We start from the raw sequence: 17,401 nt of genomic DNA on the forward strand, positions 1-17,401 counted from the left end.
GCACCACCCCTTTCATTAGGGATGGGAGTGCCACAGGCTGACTATTCCTGGCCCAGCCCCATTTATCAGAGCTGTGGGAAGGGGGAGCATGAGGGGAAGGTGCCCCAGATTCCCTCAGGGGCGGTGCCAGATCCCCCTGGCACCGCCCCTTTCATCAGAGCTGGAATGTAAAGGGGCATGTGCTCTAGATTCAGGGCCACAGATTGCCTGTCTTTGACCCCGCCCCTTTTTTCAGAGCTGGAATGGGGGGGGTTTGAAGGGGAATGTGCCCCATATTGACTGTCCCTGGCCTGCCCCTTTCATCAGAGCTGGGGGGGCATAAGGGACTCGTGCCCCAGACTCAGTTCCACAGACTGACTGTACCTAACCCCGCCCCTTTCATTCACTGGATTTCAGTTCTTTCAATCATGAAGGCTCAGCATCACATGTGGGAGTTGCCTATACAGCCTGCCTAGGAACGCCCACTCCTCCAGACTGACACCCACCCATTAAGAGATTTTTATATAAACTCCTCCCACTGCTTACATCAGGACTGAGGGCTCTTGGGAGGAGTACTGAGGCCGGGTACTGTGATGTTATCAGGGAAGCTATGTACAGCCCCTCCCACCAGCCATGATCTGCCTGCATTGCATAGAGAAGCACAGTGTAGAATAAGGTAATGTAATGAAAGCCGAATGTTAACGAGGCCGTGGCGTGACTCCCTGTCCTCTTCTTGCAGACCAGCCAGGATGACGGGATTTACTGGCAGATAAACACCGAGCGCTTCCACCAGCACTTCCGGGACCAGGCGATTATCAGCGCCGTCTCCAATAAGATGGATCAGGTACAATCTCCCTATAAGCTGACCACACCGATCGTCTTTACATTGACCCAAAACTATGCAATATGAGATGCAAGACATTCAGGCCCAGATTCACGTAGGGCGGCGTTGCATCGAGCGGGCGTAGCGTATCGTATTTACGCTACGCCGCCGCAACTTAGAGAGGCAAGTGCAGTATTCACAAAGCACTTGCGTCCTAAGTTACGGCAGCGTAGCGTAAATGTGCCGGCGTAAGCGCGCGTAATTCAAACGATGAAGAGGTGGGCGTGTCTTATGTAAATTAATCTTGACCCCACGTAAATGACGCTTCGAACGAACGGCGCATGCGCCGTCCGTGGACGTATCCCAGTGCGCATGCGTCGGATAGAATGCCTTAGATACGCCGGCTCAATGCCTACGACGTGAACGTAACTTACGCACAGCCCTATTCGCGTACGACTTACGTAAACGACGTAAAAAGATACGCTTGTTCCGACGTCCATACCTTGCATGGGCTGCGCTAACCTAGAGAGCAGCTTTAACTTTACGCCGGCGTATGTCTTACGTAAACGGCGTAACTAATTGCGACGGGCGTACGTACGTTCGTGAATCGGCGTATCTGATCATTTACATATTCAACGCTGAAATCAACGGAAGCGCCACCTAGCGGCCAGCGTAAACCTGCACCCCAAGATACGACGGCGTAGGAGACTTACGCCGCTCGTATCTTGGCAGAATTTATGCGTAATTGATTCTATGAATCAGGCGCGTAGATACGACGGCGGCCATTCGGACTTACGACGGCGTATCTGGAGATACGCCGTCGTAAGTCTTTGAGAATCTGGGCCTCAATGTGTATCCAATCAGGCAACGTCTCGTACTGCAAAGCTGTTGGTAGATCTAAAGGAGATTGTCCAATCAGATTGTACCGCAGTGCCATGTGTGGTCGTTACAAGCTTCTCTTCTTCCATTGCAGACCAGCAGCGAGATCGTGAGGACCATGCTGAGGATGAGCGAAGTGACCACCTCCTCCAACGCCGCTCACACCCAGCCGCTCTCCTCCAATGAGGTAATGCCCCGCCCAGTGCGCCAGGATCATAGGCTTAGGACTGTATACAGCCATAGGTGCTCCGTGTTCAGGCACTTCCTGATCTACAGACCACAGAAGAAGCCGGCACCCCAGTACGTCAAAATATACAGTCTTTTACTACAAAACGGTGGAATACAGCTGGGGGAAAAAAACGCGTTTCGTCCTGAAGGCCGTCTTTGGCCGCCTTGCCACTATTTTGTAATAAAGGACGATGGTATGTGTTGATTTACTGGGGTGCCGGCTTCTTCTGTGGACTGTGTAGCTCTGGAGGATATACAGCCATCCTTTATTACAAAATGGTGGAATACAGCCGACCTAAAAAAAACAACGTGTTTCGTCCTAAAGGCCGTATTTGGCTGCATTGCCATTATTTTGTAATAAAGGATGATGGCATGTGTTGACTTACTGTGGTACCTGCTTCTTCTCTGGACTGTGTAGCTCTGGAGGATATACGGTCATCCTTTATTACAAAATAGTGGAATACAGCCGACCTAAAAAACATGTTGCGGCCTAGTGGACGAAACGCGTAGGATTCTATTCAGCTGTCTGCCACTATTTTGTAACAAAGGATGGCTGTATATGCTGACTTAGGCTGGGTTCACACTACGGTTTTCCCGTCCGTCAGCCGCATACGATTTATATGAAAAACCGTATGCGGCTGAAACGGACGGGAACGTATGGCACCGCACATATGTGCGTTTTCCATTAACATTAATGTTAAAGGAAAACGTATGCGTTTGCCATACTGTTTTAAAAACGACCGCAAAACCGTGGTTGAACACGGTTTTGCGTACGTTTAAAAAACGTTTTGCCAGCAAATCGTACGCACCCGGATGCATCCGAGTGCATACGATTTGCAATGCATTGTCTATCTCTACGTTTTCCCGTCCGGGCCCGTACGTTTTCAATACTGAAATCGTATGCGGCTGACGGACGGGAAAACCGTAGTGTGAACCCAGCCTCACTGGGGTGCCAGATTTTTTTCTCTGAGCTGTTGTGTAGCTATGGAGGTTATCGGGGACCTTTCAGCCGGAGCTCCCAATACTTGGGGCTCTGGATTTTAGAGAAGCATGCAGCGCTGTCTCACCTCTTCTACTTCCTGTTACAGGGTGACAACGCTTGTCCCTGTCTTCTTCTGTGTTGTCACCCTGCCTTAGAGGCGGCAGTGGGAGGTCTCCCTGGAGTAAGGTTGACAGTGGGAGGTCTTCCGACCTTAAGGGTGACAGTGGGAGGTGTCCCCGGCCTTAAGGGTGACAGTGGGAGGTGTCCCCGGCCTTAAGGGTGACAGTGGGAGGTGTCCCCGGCCTTAAGGGTGACAGTGGGAGGTGTCCCCGGCCTTAAGGGTGACAGTGGGAGGTGTCCCCGGCCTTAAGGGTGACAGTGGGAGGTGTCCCCGGCCTTAAGGGTGACAGTGGGAGGTGTCCCCGGCCTTAAGGGTGACAGTGGGAGGTGTCCCCGGCCTTAAGGGTGACAGTGGGAGGTGTCCCCGGCCTTAAGGGTGACAGTGGGAGGTGTCCCAGCCTTAAGGGTGACAGTGGGAGGTGTCCCGGCCTTAAGGGTGACAGTGGGAGGTGTCCCAGCCTTAAGGGTGACAGTGGGAGATCTTCCGGCCTTAAGGGCGACAGCGGGAGGTGTCCCGGCCTTAAGGGTGACAGTGGGAGGTCTTCCGGCCTTAAGGGTGACAGTGGGAGGTGTCCTGGCCTTAAGGGTGACAGTGGGAGGTCTTCCGGCCTTAAGGGTGACAGTGGGAGGTGTCCCCGGCCTTAAGGGTGACAGTGGGAGGTGTCCCAGCCTTAAGGGTGACAGTGGGAGGTGTCCCAGCCTTAAGGGTGACAGTGGGAGGTGTCCCGGCCTTAAGGGTGACAGTGGGAGGTGTCCCGGCCTTAAGGGTGACAGTGGGAGGTGTCCCCGGCCTTAAGGGTGACAGTGGGAGGTGTCCCCGGCCTTAAGGGTGACAGTGGGAGGTGTCCCCGGCCTTAAGGGTGACAGTGGGAGGTGTCCCCGGCCTTAAGGGTGACAGTGGGAGTTGTCCCGGCCTTAAGGGTGACAGTGGGAGGTGTCCCGTCCTTAAGGGTGACAGTGGGAGGTGTCCCCGGCCTTAAGGGTGACAGTGGGAGGTGTCCCCGGCCTTAAGGGTGACAGTGGGAGGTGTCCCCGGCCTTAAGGGTGACAGTGGGAGGTGTCCCCGGCCTTAAGGGTGACAGTGGGAGGTGTCCCCGGCCTTAAGGGTGACAGTGGGAGGTGTCCCCGGCCTTAAGGGTGACAGTGGGAGGTGTCCCGGCCTTAAGGGTGACAGTGGGAGGTGTCCCGACCTTAAGGGTGACGGTGTGAGGTGTCCCGGCCTTAAGGGTGACAGTGGGAGGTGTCCCGGCCTTAAGGGTGACAGTGGGAGGTGTCCCCGGCCTTAAGGGTGACAGTGGGAGGTGTCCCGGCCTTAAGGGTGACAGTGGGAGGTGTCCCGGCCTTAAGGGTGACAGTGGGAGGTCTCCCGTCCTTAAGCGTGACAGTGGGAGGTGTCCCGCCCTTAAGGGTGACAGTGGGAGGTCTCCCGTCCTTAAGCGTGACAGTGGGAGGTGTCCCAGCCTTAAGGGTGACAGTGGGAGGTGTCCCAGCCTTAAGGGTGACAGTGGGAGGTCTTCCGGCCTTAAGGGCGACAGCGGGAGGTGTCCCGGCCTTAAGGGTGACAGTGGAAGGTCTCCCGGCCTTAAGGGTGACAGTGGGAGGTCTCCCCGGCCTTAAGGGTGACAGTGGGAGGTGTCCTGGCCTTAAGGGTGACAGTGGGAGGTGTCCCAGCCTTAAGGGTGACAGATCATTTTTGTTGTCTGTTTTCTTTGCAGATCTTCAGATCCTTCCCACAGGGGTACAATATCTCCAAGCAAGTTCTGGACCAGTACCTGACACTGCTGGCAGACGACCCGGTGAGCAGAGAGCATTCTGGGGGTGGGGCTTATCTTCACAGGTAGAGGGGCGTGTCCCGTCAGATCGGTGTGTTAGAATTCTGAATTCTGTCTCCGCTTCTCATTACAGTTGGAGTTTGTTGGGAGGTCCGGGGACAGCGGAGGAGGGATGTTCCTCATCAGTATCCTTTTTTAGTATGTGTGTGTGTGTATATACTGTATATTGGTTTTAGGTATTTTTTTTCCGCTTAACTTTCCACTATAAGATCTACACAAAGCTGTAGCAACGCTGGCCACCGCCAACCTGGAGTCCATTGTACAGGAAAGGTGAGCGTTACCAGGGAAACAAAAACACCCGCCTCCCTCTTCACCCTTTTTTTTTCTTTTTCTTTCTTTCTCTTTTTTACTCTTTTTTTTTTTTTTTCCCTCTGTCTGTCACGCTCTGTGTGTGTGTGTGTGTGTGTGTGTGTGTGTGTGTGTGTATGTCTCGCTCTGTCGCTCTGTGTGTCTCTCTCTCGCTCTGTGTCTCTCTGTCGCTCTGTGTCTCTCTGTCGCTCTGTGTCTCTCTGTCGCTCTGTGTCTCTCTGTCGCTCTGTGTCTCTCTGTCGCTCTGTGTCTCTCTGTCGCTCTGTGTCTCTCTGTCGCTCTGTGTCTCTCTGTCGCTCTGTGTCTCTCTCTCGCTCTGTCGCTCTGTGTCTCTCTCTCTCGCTCTGTCGCTCTGTGTCTCTCTCTCTCGCTCTGTCGCTCTGTGTCTCGCTCTCTCGCTCTGTGTCTCTCTCTCTCGCTCTCTCGCTCTGTGTCTCTCTCTCGCTCTGTGTCTCTCTCTCGCTCTGTGTCTGTGTGTCTCTCTCTCTGTCTCTGTTGCTCGCTCTGTCTCTCTCTCGCTCTGTCTCTCTCTCGCTCTGTCTCTCTCTCGCTCTGTCTCTCTCTCGCTCTGTCTCTCTCTCGCTCTGTCTCTCTCTCGCTCTGTCTCTCTCTCGCTCTGTCTCTCTCTCGCTCTGTGTCTCTCTCTCGCTCTGTCTCTCTCTCGCTCTGTCTCGTTCTGTCTCTCGTTCTGTCTCTCGTTCTGTCTATCTCTCTCTCTCGTTCTCTCTCTCGTTCTCTCTCTCGTTCTCTCTCTCGTTCTCTCTCTCGTTCTCTCTCTCGTTCTCTCTCTCTCTCTCTCTCTCGTTCTCTCTTTCTCTCTCTCGTTCTCTCGTTCTCTCTCTCTCGTTCTCTCTCTCTCTCTCGTTCTCTCTCTCTATCTCGTTCTCTCTCTCTCTCTCGTTCTCTCTCTCTCTCTCTCTCGTTCTGTCTCTCTCTCTCTCTCTCTCTCTCTCTCTCGTTCTGTCTCTCTGTGTCTGTCTGTCTCTCTCTCTCTCTCCCTTTTCTCTCTCTCTCTCTCTCTCTCTCGCTCTGTCTCTCTCTCGTCTCTCCTTTTTCTCTCTCTCTCTCTCTCTCTCTCTCTCTCTCTCTCTCTCTCTCTCTCTCTCTCTCTCTCTCTCTCTCTCTCTCTCTTTCTGTCTCTCCTTCCTTGTTGTGGTTTGTTTTTTTTTCTCCTTTTTCTTTCTTTTCTACCTCGCCAGCCATGATCTGCCCGCATTCCAGTAAAAAACATTGGAAAGAATATTTTTTTTTTTTTGTAATGAAAGTGGAAAGGTGTGTGTTTGGAGTAGGGGGGGGGGGACTACAGATCACAGGGTGCCTTGATGGGGCCTTCAGCTTACGCATTGTATTTGCACATGTGTGCAGACTAGACCCCCCCCCCCCTGTTATTAACGCATATTGTTAGACAGGATAATTCGGCTGGACGCTCGTTTGGTAAATTTTAAGCTTGAAAATAGTTTTTTGTATTTGTTTAAAAAAAAATAAACGCTGTAACATTGAACATACGTGGCGAGAAAGACTCGGAGAACAGAAGAAAGTAAAGTTCGTATTTCAATTCGATCAAAGTATTGTAAGGATCGATCTAAGCCAGGGGGGTCTCAAACTAGCCACCCTCCAGCTGTTGCGGAACTACAAGTCCCATCATGCCTCTGCCTGTGGGGAGGAGTCATGCTTGTAACTGTCGGCCTTGCAATGCCTCGTGGGACTTGTAGTTCTGCAACAGCTGGAGGGACGCCAGGTTTGAAACCCCCCCCTGATCTAAGCCAAGGTTTTATTTCTGTCATTAGCATGTTTAATGCTTTTAATCCCCTATTTGGTCTTTAGCTGTAGAGTAGACAGTTTTCAGTGACCTCCTCCTCCTGCTCAGTTGGTTTGACGGTCTCTCTTCCTCTGTGGCTTGCTTTTGTGGAGGTTCGGCTCGCGATGTGCCCGGATATTCCGTCTCCTGCTGAGGAAGAGGCACCTGGAGCAGAAACAGGTGGAGGATTTCGCCATGATCCCGGCCAAGGAAGCCAAGGACATGCTGTACAAGATGCTGTCCGTCAACCTCATCAGCCTGCAGGTCAGTGGTTATTTGTCCTCTCTGTAGCCCAGGGGGGGTGGCAACAGGTCGATCGAAAAAGCCTTGTGACTGGTAAATCGCTCGCTCCCCTGCCAGGTCAACCCTCTGCAGCGAGACATGGCCACCGGTCCTGGCACACTGGTCCCACTCCCCTCCATCCCAAGTCTTTGTATATGGCGTCACATACAATCAGCTGGGATGGATGCAATTGGTGGATCAGCAGGTACCAGAATGGGTAGAATTGCCTCCCTGCCTGGTTTTGCATGTTGGTTGGAGGTACTCACTGACCACCAATGTAAGAGAAGAGGTTACTGGAGCTCACCATAGCTTTGCCTAAACATGGTATATCTAAAGCCCTTGGAGAGATTTCCCTTCACTACTTGGCCTGAAGAAACTGGAGGCAAGAGGGAAACGCTCCACAATTGTGACATCATAGTGGCACTATAATGGGGGATCCTCACTAACCACCAAATCTAAGAGGAGATGTTACTGGGGCTCCTCGCTGACCACCAATGTAAGAAGAGATGTTACTGGAGCTCACCATAGCTTTGCCTAAACATGGTATATCTAAAGCCCTTGGAGACATTTCCCTTCACTTCCTGGCCTGAAGAAACTGGAGGCAAGAGGGAAACTCTCCAAAAGGGGAGAACAATTGTGACATCATAGTGGCACTATAATGGGAGCTCCTCACAGACCACCAAATTTAAGAGGAGATGTCACTGGAGCTCCTCACTGACCACAAATGTAAGAGGAGATGTTACTGGGGCTCCTCACTGACCACCAGTATAACCAGGGATCTTACTGGGGGCGCCCCAGTGACCACCAATGTAAAAGGAGATGTTACTGGAGCTGAATACCAGTATAAGAAGAGATGTTATTGGGGCTCCTCACTGACCACCAATGTAAGAGGAGATGTTCCTGGGGCTCCTCCCTGACCATCAACGTAAGATTGGATGTTACTGAGGCTCCACTGACCACCACTGTAAGAGGAGATGTTACTGGAGCTCACTATAGCTTTGCCTAAACATGGTATATCTAAAGCCCTTCAGAGAGATTTCCCTTCACTTCCTGGCCTGAAGAAACTGGAGGCAAGAGGGAAACTCCCCAAAAAGGAGAACAATTGTGACATCATAATGGGAGCTCCTCACCGACCACCAAATTTAAGAGGAGATGTTACTGGGGCTCCACTGACCACTAATGTAAGGGGGGGTGTTACTGGGGCTCCTAACTGACCACCAGTATAACAAGGGATCTTACTGGGGGCTCCCCCAGTGACCACCAATGTAAAAGGAGATGTTACTGGAGCTGACCACCAGTATAAGAAGAGATGTTACTGGGGCTCCCCACTGACCACCAATGTAAGAGGAGATGTTACTGGGCCCCCTCACTGACCTCCAATGTAAGAGGAGGTCAGGAGCTCCTCACTGACCACCAATGTAAGAAGAGATGTTGCTGGAGCTCACCATAGTTTTGCCTAAACATGGTATATCTAAAGCCCTTGGAGAGATTTCCCTTCACTTCCTGGCCTGAAGAAACTGGAGCCAAGAGGCGAACAATTGTGACATCATAGTGGCACTATAATGGGGGCTTCTCACTGGTCACCAAATCTAAGAGGAGATGTTACTGGAGTTCCTCACTGACCTCCAATGTAAGAAGAGATGTTACTGGGGCTCCACTGACCTCCAATGTAAGAGGAGATGTTACTGGGGCTCCTCACTGACCACCAATGTAAGAGGAGATGTTACTGGGGCTCCACTGACCTCCAATGTAAGAGGAGATGTTACTGGGGCTCCTCACTGACCACCAAAGTAATGCAAAGATACGAAGGAAACTTGGACAGCATCACTCCAAAAATGTTCTTTTAATTAAAATCGATCACAAAATGAACATGCCGCAGCAAAAAGATTGGAACAAAAGCTAACGTTTCGACCACCAATGTAAGAGGAGATGTTACTGGAGCTCACCATAGCTTTGCCTAAACATGGTATATCTAAAGCCCTTGGAGAGATTTCCCTTCACTTCCTGGCCTGAAGAAACTGGAGGCAAGAGGGAAACTCTCCAACAAGGAGAACAATTGTGACATCATAGTGGCACTATAATGGGGGCTCCTCACTGGCCACCAAATCTAAGAGGAGATGTTACTGGGGCTCCTCGCTGACCACCAATGTAGGAGAGGATGCCACTGGTGCTTTCTGTTGACCACCAATGTAAGAGGAGTTGTTACTGGGGCTCCCCACTGACCACCAATGTAAGAGGAGATGTTACCGGGGCTTCTCACTGACAACCAATTTAAAGGGAGATGTTACTGGGGCTCCTCACTGACCACCAATGTAAGAGGAGATGTTACTGGGGCTCCCCACTGACCACCAGTATAACAAGGGATGTTACTGGAGCTACTCACTGACCACCAATGTAAGAGAAGAGGTTACTGGAGCTCACCATAGCTTTGCCTAAACATGGTATATCTAAAGCCCTTCAGAGAGATGTCCCTTCACTTCCTAGCCTGAAGAAACTGGAGGCAAGAGGGAAACTCCCTAAAAAAGGCGAACAATTGTGACATCATAGTGGCACTATAATGGGAGCTCCTCACCGATCACCAAATTTAAGAGGAGATGTTACTGGGGCTCCTCACTGACCACCAATGTAAGAGGGGATGTTACTGGGGCCCCCTCACTGACCACCAATGTAAGAGGAGATGTTACTGGGGCTCCACTGACCACCAATGTAAGAGGAGATGTTACTGGAGCTCCTCACTGACCACCAATGTAAGAGGAGATGTTACTGGAGCTCCTCACTGACCACCAATGTAAGAGGAGATGTTACTTGGGCTCCTCACTGACCTCCAATGTAAGAGGAGATGTTACTGGAGCTCCCCACTGACCACCAATGTAAGAGGAGATGTTACTGGGGCTCCCCACTGACCACCAATGTAAGAGAAGATGGTACTGGGGCTCCACTGACAACCAATGTAAGGGGAGATGTTACTGGGGCTCCTCGCTGACCACCAATGTAAGAGGAGATGTTACTGGGCCCCTCACTGACCACCAATGTAAGAGGAGGGGTTACTGGAGCTCACCATAGCTTTGCCTAAACATGGTATATCTAAAGCCCTTCAGAGAGATTTCCCTTCACTTCCTAGCCTGAAGAAACTGGAGGCAAGAGGGAAACTCCCTAAAAAAGGAGAACAATTGTGACATCATAGTGGCACTATAATGGGAGCTCCTCACTGACCACCAATGTAAGAGGAGATGTTACTGGAGCTCCTCACTGACCACCAATGTAAGAAGAGATGTTACTGGAGCTCACCATAGCTTTGCCTAAACATGGTATATCTAAAGCCCTTGGAGAGATTTCCCTTCACTCTGTGGCCTGAAGAAACTGGAGGCAAGAGGGAAACTCTCCAAAAAGGAGAATTGTGACATCATAGTGGCACTATAATGGGAGCTCCTCACCGACCACCAAATTTAAGAGGAGATGTTACTGGGGCTCCTCGCTGACCACCAATGTAGGAGAGGATGCCACTGGTGCTTTCTGTTGACCACCAATGTAAGGGATTATTACTGGGGCTCCTCGCTGACCACCAGTATAAAAAAGGGATGTTACTGGGGGATCTCCATTGACCATTATTTAAGGATGGGATTTTGGGGGAGGGGTTGGCACATTGACAACCAATGCATGATTTTTCATTTGATTCAATCATCGCACTAATTACGTATTCTTTTTTTTTTTTCTTGCATTGTACAGGAAATCCCCAAAACCCCTGACCACGCCCCCTCCAGAACATTCTACCTGTACACAGTGAAGCCGTTACCCACCGCGCGCATGCTACTACACCGATGCTACAAGGTATCCGTGCCGCGAGCGTCAGCCGCTCTTCCCAGTGTCTCTAACAATAGAAGGGCCAGTGAACTTCCGAGGGGGGGGGAGGGGGGTTGTAGTATAAATAACACATAAAATATGTTAAATGCACACTATCTTGTCTTTTCCATACAGACGGTCGCCAACCTGATTGAGAGAAGACAGTCCGAGACCAAAGAAAACAAGTACGTTCCTGGATCTCTTTTCCTTTTGTAATGGCTTTACAGCGGAACCTCGGATTACGAGCATGATCGGTTCCAGGGGAATGCTCGTAATCCAAAGCACTTGCATATCAAAGCGAGTTTCCCCATAGAAGTCAATGGAAACCAAGATAATTCGTTCCGCATGGCATGCAATACCGCATGTGGCCAGAGGTGAGGGGGGGGCGCCGGAGAGCCTCGAAAATTCTCGGGGACGGCGCAGCTGAACTCGGAAAGGCTCGAGAACCGAGTATTTCCGAACAGCTCCACCCTGGCACCTCAGGCCAAACGCGGTACTGCACACCGCCGTGGCTTGAATCCTGCTCGTGTTGGCGAGACAACATATATATTGCTCTAATTGCGTTAATCGCGTTACTCGCAATCCGAGGTTTCGCTGTATCTGTGTCCCCCGTTGACTGTCACTTCCTGCCAGGACAGGAAGTGATAGGAAAACTGGTCAATCACTTCCTCTCCTGGCAGGAAGTGAAAGGAAAATTGGTCAATCACTTCCTGTCCTGGCAGGAAGTGACAGTCAATGGGGACACAGACCGCAATAAAAACCTGACAGAGGCTCTGCCCCTTGACCGACTGATCCATCGAGAATGAAAGGTTTTGGTTAAAGTTGGGCTTCAAATTGAATCATTTTCAAGGGTGGGCTTAGTCGGGCTCTACTAATGACAGCCCCCTTAGTTCTATTAACCTCCAGCATGCCAGATGATTACAATGGTGGGGGTTGGGTGGGCATGGACGGAGGAAGATTTAATTTAGTAGAAGGGGCATCACCATAAGGGACACATCATAGCAACTTAAGATTATGTCCCTTGTGCTTTTTTTTTAATTATTATTATTATTATTATTATTATTTTTTTTTTTTTCTCCTCCTCGAGTGACCTCTCCAGTCCCATTCTTCTCCTTCCTGTGGAATGGCAATGGGCAAGGAGCAGGGGTGACGTGGAGACTACATGTCCCAGGGTTCTGTCCAGTTCAACATGCCCGTGGGCGTGGCTGTTGCTGTGTTTTCAGCCAATAGCAAAGAGCTCTGGCTGTGGCTGCTGCCTCATAATGTCACCCGTAGGACTGACTACTTACTACAGAAGGGCATTAAAACATTATAGTTGCTACTGCAGCTTGATTTGTGGGACCCCACACAGCCCCTCCCTCTCTCCCCCCCCCTCCATTCCCCTCCCCCGTCCTCTGACAACAGAGCCTTTAATACTTTACTGTACTAGAGGGGTCAGTAGCAGGTGGGGACACACACACAGGTAGCCATTTCTGGGGTCAGACGACCCCGCTGACCCAATGGGACCCCAGCCTGGTGTGAGAATGCCCCCGCCCCCTTCCTATTGGTAGCCCTGGCTGTATTGCACAGGAAAAAAAAAGACTGCGGCAAATAAAATAAAAAATGAATTAAAAATGTTTGTTTTGGTGGTTTTTAGGCGCCTGCTGGAGAAGTCTCAGAGGATCGAGGCGATCATCGCTTCCATGCAGGCCACGGGGGCCGAGGAGGCCCAACTCCAGGAGATCGAGGAGATGATCACAGCGCCCGAACGACAGCAGCTGGAGAGCCTCAAACGCAACGTCAACAAGTAAGACCCTCTAGGGTCCTGGGGCCCCCGACCCGCGGCCCTTTAGTACCTGTTGTGGCCCCTCCCACCCAAGAAGCCAGTAATGTCACCAATGAAACGTAGAGTCCTGCTATTCTCTAGCAGTGTGCCCACCAATCTCCTCTCCTCTTCTCTTTATATCTATGTAGCCCTTTACAGTTTTCCCTAGTTACATATATTATGTGTGGCCCCCGGGTGACATCAGTATCGAGGAGCCCCCGGGTGACATCAGTATCGAGGAGCCCCCGGGTGACATCAGTATCGAGGAGCCCCCGGGTAACAGATGGTCATGTCGCCTTGTGTATCATAGAACTTTATCGGAGTGACAAAGCTTGCAGGAGCTTCCATGTGTTTTTGGGGAACAGCCCCCCTCCCCCCCTCTTCTTCAGAGCTAATAGGTCAGTAAATTAGCTCCTGAAGATCATGAGGGGAAGAGAGAGGGAGAGGAGGAGGAAGAGGGAGAGGAGGAGGAAGAGGGAGAGGAGGAGGAGGAGGGAGAGGAGGAGGAGGAGGGAGAGGAGGAGGAGGAGGGAGAGGGAGAGGAGGAGGAAGAGGGAGAGGAGGAGGAAGAGGGAGAGGGAGAGGAGGAGGAAGAGGGAGAGGAGGAGGAAGAGAGAGAGGGAGAGGGGGAGGAAGAGAGAGAGGAAGAGAGAGAGGGAGAGGAGGAGGAGGAAGAGAGAGAGAGAGGGAGAGGAGGAGAAGGAAGAGAGAGGGAGAGGAGGAGAAGGAAGAGAGAGGGAGAGGAGGAGAAGGAAGAGAGAGGGAGAGGAGGAGAAGGAAGAGAGAGGGAGAGGAGGAGGAAGAGAGAGAGGGGGAGGAAGAGAGAGAGGAGGAGGGAGAGGAGGAAGAGGGAGAGGAGGAAGAGAGGGAGAGGAGGAGGAAGAGGGAGGGAAGGAAGGAGGAAGAGAGAGGGAATGAGGAAGAGAGGGAAGGAGGAAGAGAGAGGGAAGAGAGAGAGGAGTAAGAGAGAGAGAAGGAAGGAGAGAGAGAGATGAGAAGGAACAAGAGAGAGAGAGGAGAAGGAAGAAGAGAGGAGATGGAAGAGAGAGAGAGGGAAGAGAGAAGGAGGAGGAAGAGAGAGAGAGAGAGAGAGAGAGAGAGAGAGAAAATGAGGAAGAGGGAGAGAGAGGAGAAGGAAGAAGAGAGAGATAGGAGAAGGAGGAAGAGAGGGAGGAAGAGGGAGAGAGAGGGAGAGAGAGAGAGGGAGGAAGAGGGAGAGAGGAGAAGGAAGAAGAGAGAGAGAGAGGAGAAGGAAGAAGAGAGAGAGAGAAAATGAGGAAGAGGGAGAAAAGGAGGAGGAGAGAGAGAAGGAGGAGGGAGAGAGGGGGAGGAAGAGAGAGAGGGGGAGGAAGAGAGAGAGGAGGAGGAGGAGGGAGAGAGGAGGAGGGAGAGGAGGAAGAGAGGGAGAGGAGGAAGAGAGGGAGAGGAGGAGGAAGAGGGAGGGAAGGAAGGAGGAAGAGAGAGGGAAGGAGGAAGAGAGAGGGAAGAGAGAGGAGTAAGAGAGAGAGAAGGAAGAAGAGAGAGAGAGATGAGAAGGAACAAGAGAGAGAGAGGAGAAGGAAGAAGAGAGGAGATGGAAGAGAGGAAGAGAGAGAGAAGGAAGAGAGAAGGAGGAGGAAGAGAGAGAGAGAGAAAATGAGGAGAAGGAAGAAGAGAGAGATAGGAGAAGGAGGAAGAGAGGGAGGAAGAGAGGGAGGGAGAGAGAGGGAGGAAGAGGGAGAGAGAGGGAGGAAGAGGGAGAGAGAGAGAGAGGGAGGAAGAGAGAGAGAGGAGAAGGAAGAAGAGAGAGAGAGAGGAGAAGGAAGAAGAGAGGAGAAGGAAGAAGAGAGAGAGAGAGAGGAGAAGGAAGAAGAGAGAGAGAGGAGAAGGAAGAGAGAGAGAGGAGGAGGAAGAAGAGAGAGAGGAGGAAGAGAGAGAGGAGGAGGAGGAGGAAGAAGAGAGGAGGAGGAGGAAGAGAGAGAGAGAGAGAAAATGAGGAGGAAGAGGGAGAGAGAGGAGAAGGAAGAAGAGAGAGGGGAAGGAAGAAGAGAGAGAGGGGAAGGAAGAAGAGAGAGAGGAGAAGGAAGAAGAGAGAGAGGAGAAGGAAGAAGAGAGAGAGGAGAAGGAGGAATAGAGAGAGAGGAGAAGGAGGAAGAGAGGAGGAGGAAGAGAGAGAGAGAAAATGAGGAGGAAGAGGGAGAGAGAGGAGAAGGAAGAAGAGAGAGGGGAAGGAAGAAGAGAGAGAGGGAAGGAAGAAGAGAGAGAGGAGAAGGAAGAAGAGAGAGAGGAGAAGGAAGAAGAGAGAGAGGAGAAGGAGGAATAGAGAGAGAGGAGAAGGAGGAAGAGAGGAGGAGGAAGAGAGAGAGAGAAAATGAGGAGGAAGAGGGAGAGAGAGGAGAAGGAAGAAGAGAGAGGGGAAGGAAGAAGAGAGAGAGGGGAAGGAAGAAGAGAGAGAGGAGAAGGAAGAAGAGAGAGAGGAGAAGGAAGAAGAGAGAGAGGAGAAGGAGGAATAGAGAGAGAGGAGAAGGAGGAAGAGAGGAGGAGGAAGAGAGAGAGAGAAAATGAGGAGGAAGGGGGAGAAGAGAGAGGGAAGGAGGAAGAGAGAGGAGAAGGAAGAGAGAGGAGAAGGAAGAGAGAGAGGAGGAAGAGAGAGAGAGAGAGAGAAGGAGGAGGAAGAGAGAGAGAAAATGAGGAGGAAGAGGGAGAAAAGGAGGAGGAGGAAGAGAGAGAGGAGGAAGAGAGAGAGCGAAGGAGGAAGAGAGAAGGAGGAGGAAGAGAGAAGGAGGAGGAAGAGAGAAGGAGGAGGAAGAGAGAGAGAGAAAATGAGGAAGAGGGAGAAAAGGAGGAGGAGAGAGAGAAGGAGGAGGGAGAGAGAGAGAGGAGGAAGAGAGAGTGAGAGAGAAGGAGAAAGACAGAGAGAGATGAATGAGAAGGAGGAAGATGGGGTGAAGGGGGAAGAGAGAGAGGAGGAATAGAGAGAGGGAGGAAGAGAGGGGGGAATAAGAGGGAGGAGGAAGAGAGAGAGAGAGAGAGATAAAGGAGAGAAAGAAGGAGAGGGAGAGAGGAGGAATAGAGAAAAAGAAAGGGCCTGATAAAGTTGGAACAACTTTTCAATATAATATATATAGACACACACCCCATAGGCGGGTGCACATCCTAATAATTGTGTATATATATATAATTATATTATAGATGAAGCTAAAAGAAAATACTTTTAAAAACATGCCAATAGAACTTGATAGATATATAGAAAAATAAATTCTAAGTGTATAAGAAATAAATTGCCTGCATGGAACACCTGTCCATCCCTAATGCGGGTAAACACTGCCCTCGTGTGGGCATGCACTGTAGTACGCCAGTGTGAATGAGGCCGAAGGCATCCATATTTATTTATTTTGATTTGTTTTGTCTCCCTCTCCAGGTTGGACGCCAGTGAGATTCAGGTGGATGACACCATCTTTATACTGGAGTCTTATATTAACAGCACAAAGGCCAGACCCTGAGCGGGGGAGGAGTAGGAGGAGGAGCTTGTTCATCACCCACCGTCTTCTGAATATAACGCTGTCCTATCTGTTCCACATTGGAAATAAAAGTCTGTTTCACAAGCTGCCTGACCATGTGATTTATTGAAGTTTTTTATATATATATATATATATATATATATATAATCTTCTTTTTTTTTTTTTTTTTTTTTTTTGGGGGGGGGGGGGGTTTATGATTTTTTATGGTATCACATCCAACAATTATACAGATACTCATTCAGTCAGATTCCAGTGACAAATCATCGTTCACACAGTAACCAAGAAGGCAAAAACAACCTGACCATTTTCCCCTTCAGCTCCAGAAGCTTTACCCCCCCCCCCCTTCATGACCAGGCCATTCATTGCAATTGCACACGATCGTGCCGAGCTGTGCCCAAATAAAATTGATGTCCCTTTTTGTGAAAAAAAAAAATTGAGCTTTCTTTTTGGTGGTATTTATTTTTTGCGCTATAAACAAAAAAAGAGCGACAATTTTGCTTTCTGCTATAAAATACATCCAATAATTAAAAAAAATATATCGAATTTCTTCATCAATATAAGTGTATATTGATTGGTTTGTGCAAAGGTTATCATGTCTACAAAATAGGAGATAGGTTTATGGAATTTTTATTGTTATTACTAGTAATGGCGGCAATCAGCGTTTTTTTTTTTTTTTTTTCCCTGGACAGGAAGGGGGTGAGAATGCCCGGTATTGAAGTGGTTAAAACTACATTGTATAAAACAACGTAATAAATGTGATACACTAAATAATAATGTAAAACGTGAGAAACATTGTAATAAATGTGATATATTGTATTATAATGTATTGCACGTGATACAACAAATAATAATAAATAATATTGTAATAAATGTAACACGATAAATAATGTTAAAATGTCATGTATAATAATTGTAATATACTAAAGTAATAAATGTGATACAATAGATAATATAAAATGTAGTATAATAAATAATGTAATTAATGTGATAATATATTAATGTTAAAAATGTGATTATAATAATAC

General features: G+C 49.8%; 1 protein-coding gene across 3 annotated transcripts in view; it reads left to right on the forward strand.

The window, feature by feature from the left end:
- The window catches only part of POLR3C (RNA polymerase III subunit C), a 28,131-nt gene extending 11,669 nt beyond the window's left edge, over nucleotides 1–16,462 (forward strand). For 2 of the 3 annotated variants that reach the window (XM_040333936.1, XM_040333937.1), the window contains exons 6-15: nucleotides 719–823; nucleotides 1,776–1,868; nucleotides 4,727–4,807; nucleotides 4,917–4,968; nucleotides 5,053–5,113; nucleotides 7,064–7,214; nucleotides 10,959–11,060; nucleotides 11,208–11,257; nucleotides 12,709–12,858; nucleotides 16,277–16,462. In XM_040333936.1, the coding sequence (XP_040189870.1) occupies nucleotides 719–823; nucleotides 1,776–1,868; nucleotides 4,727–4,807; nucleotides 4,917–4,968; nucleotides 5,053–5,113; nucleotides 7,064–7,214; nucleotides 10,959–11,060; nucleotides 11,208–11,257; nucleotides 12,709–12,858; nucleotides 16,277–16,358 (927 nt within the window). In that variant the 3' untranslated portion in view covers nucleotides 16,359–16,462. The remainder of the gene's footprint in view (nucleotides 1–718; nucleotides 824–1,775; nucleotides 1,869–4,726; nucleotides 4,808–4,916; nucleotides 4,969–5,052; nucleotides 5,114–7,063; nucleotides 7,215–10,958; nucleotides 11,061–11,207; nucleotides 11,258–12,708; nucleotides 12,859–16,276) is intronic. The other variant, XM_040333938.1, reaches the window with a different exon arrangement.
- The last annotated feature ends 939 nt before the right edge of the window (nucleotides 16,463–17,401 follow it).

The sequence above is a fragment of the Rana temporaria genome, chromosome 13 (genome assembly GCF_905171775.1).
Source record: "Rana temporaria chromosome 13, aRanTem1.1, whole genome shotgun sequence".
Taxonomy (NCBI): Eukaryota; Metazoa; Chordata; class Amphibia; order Anura; family Ranidae; genus Rana; species Rana temporaria.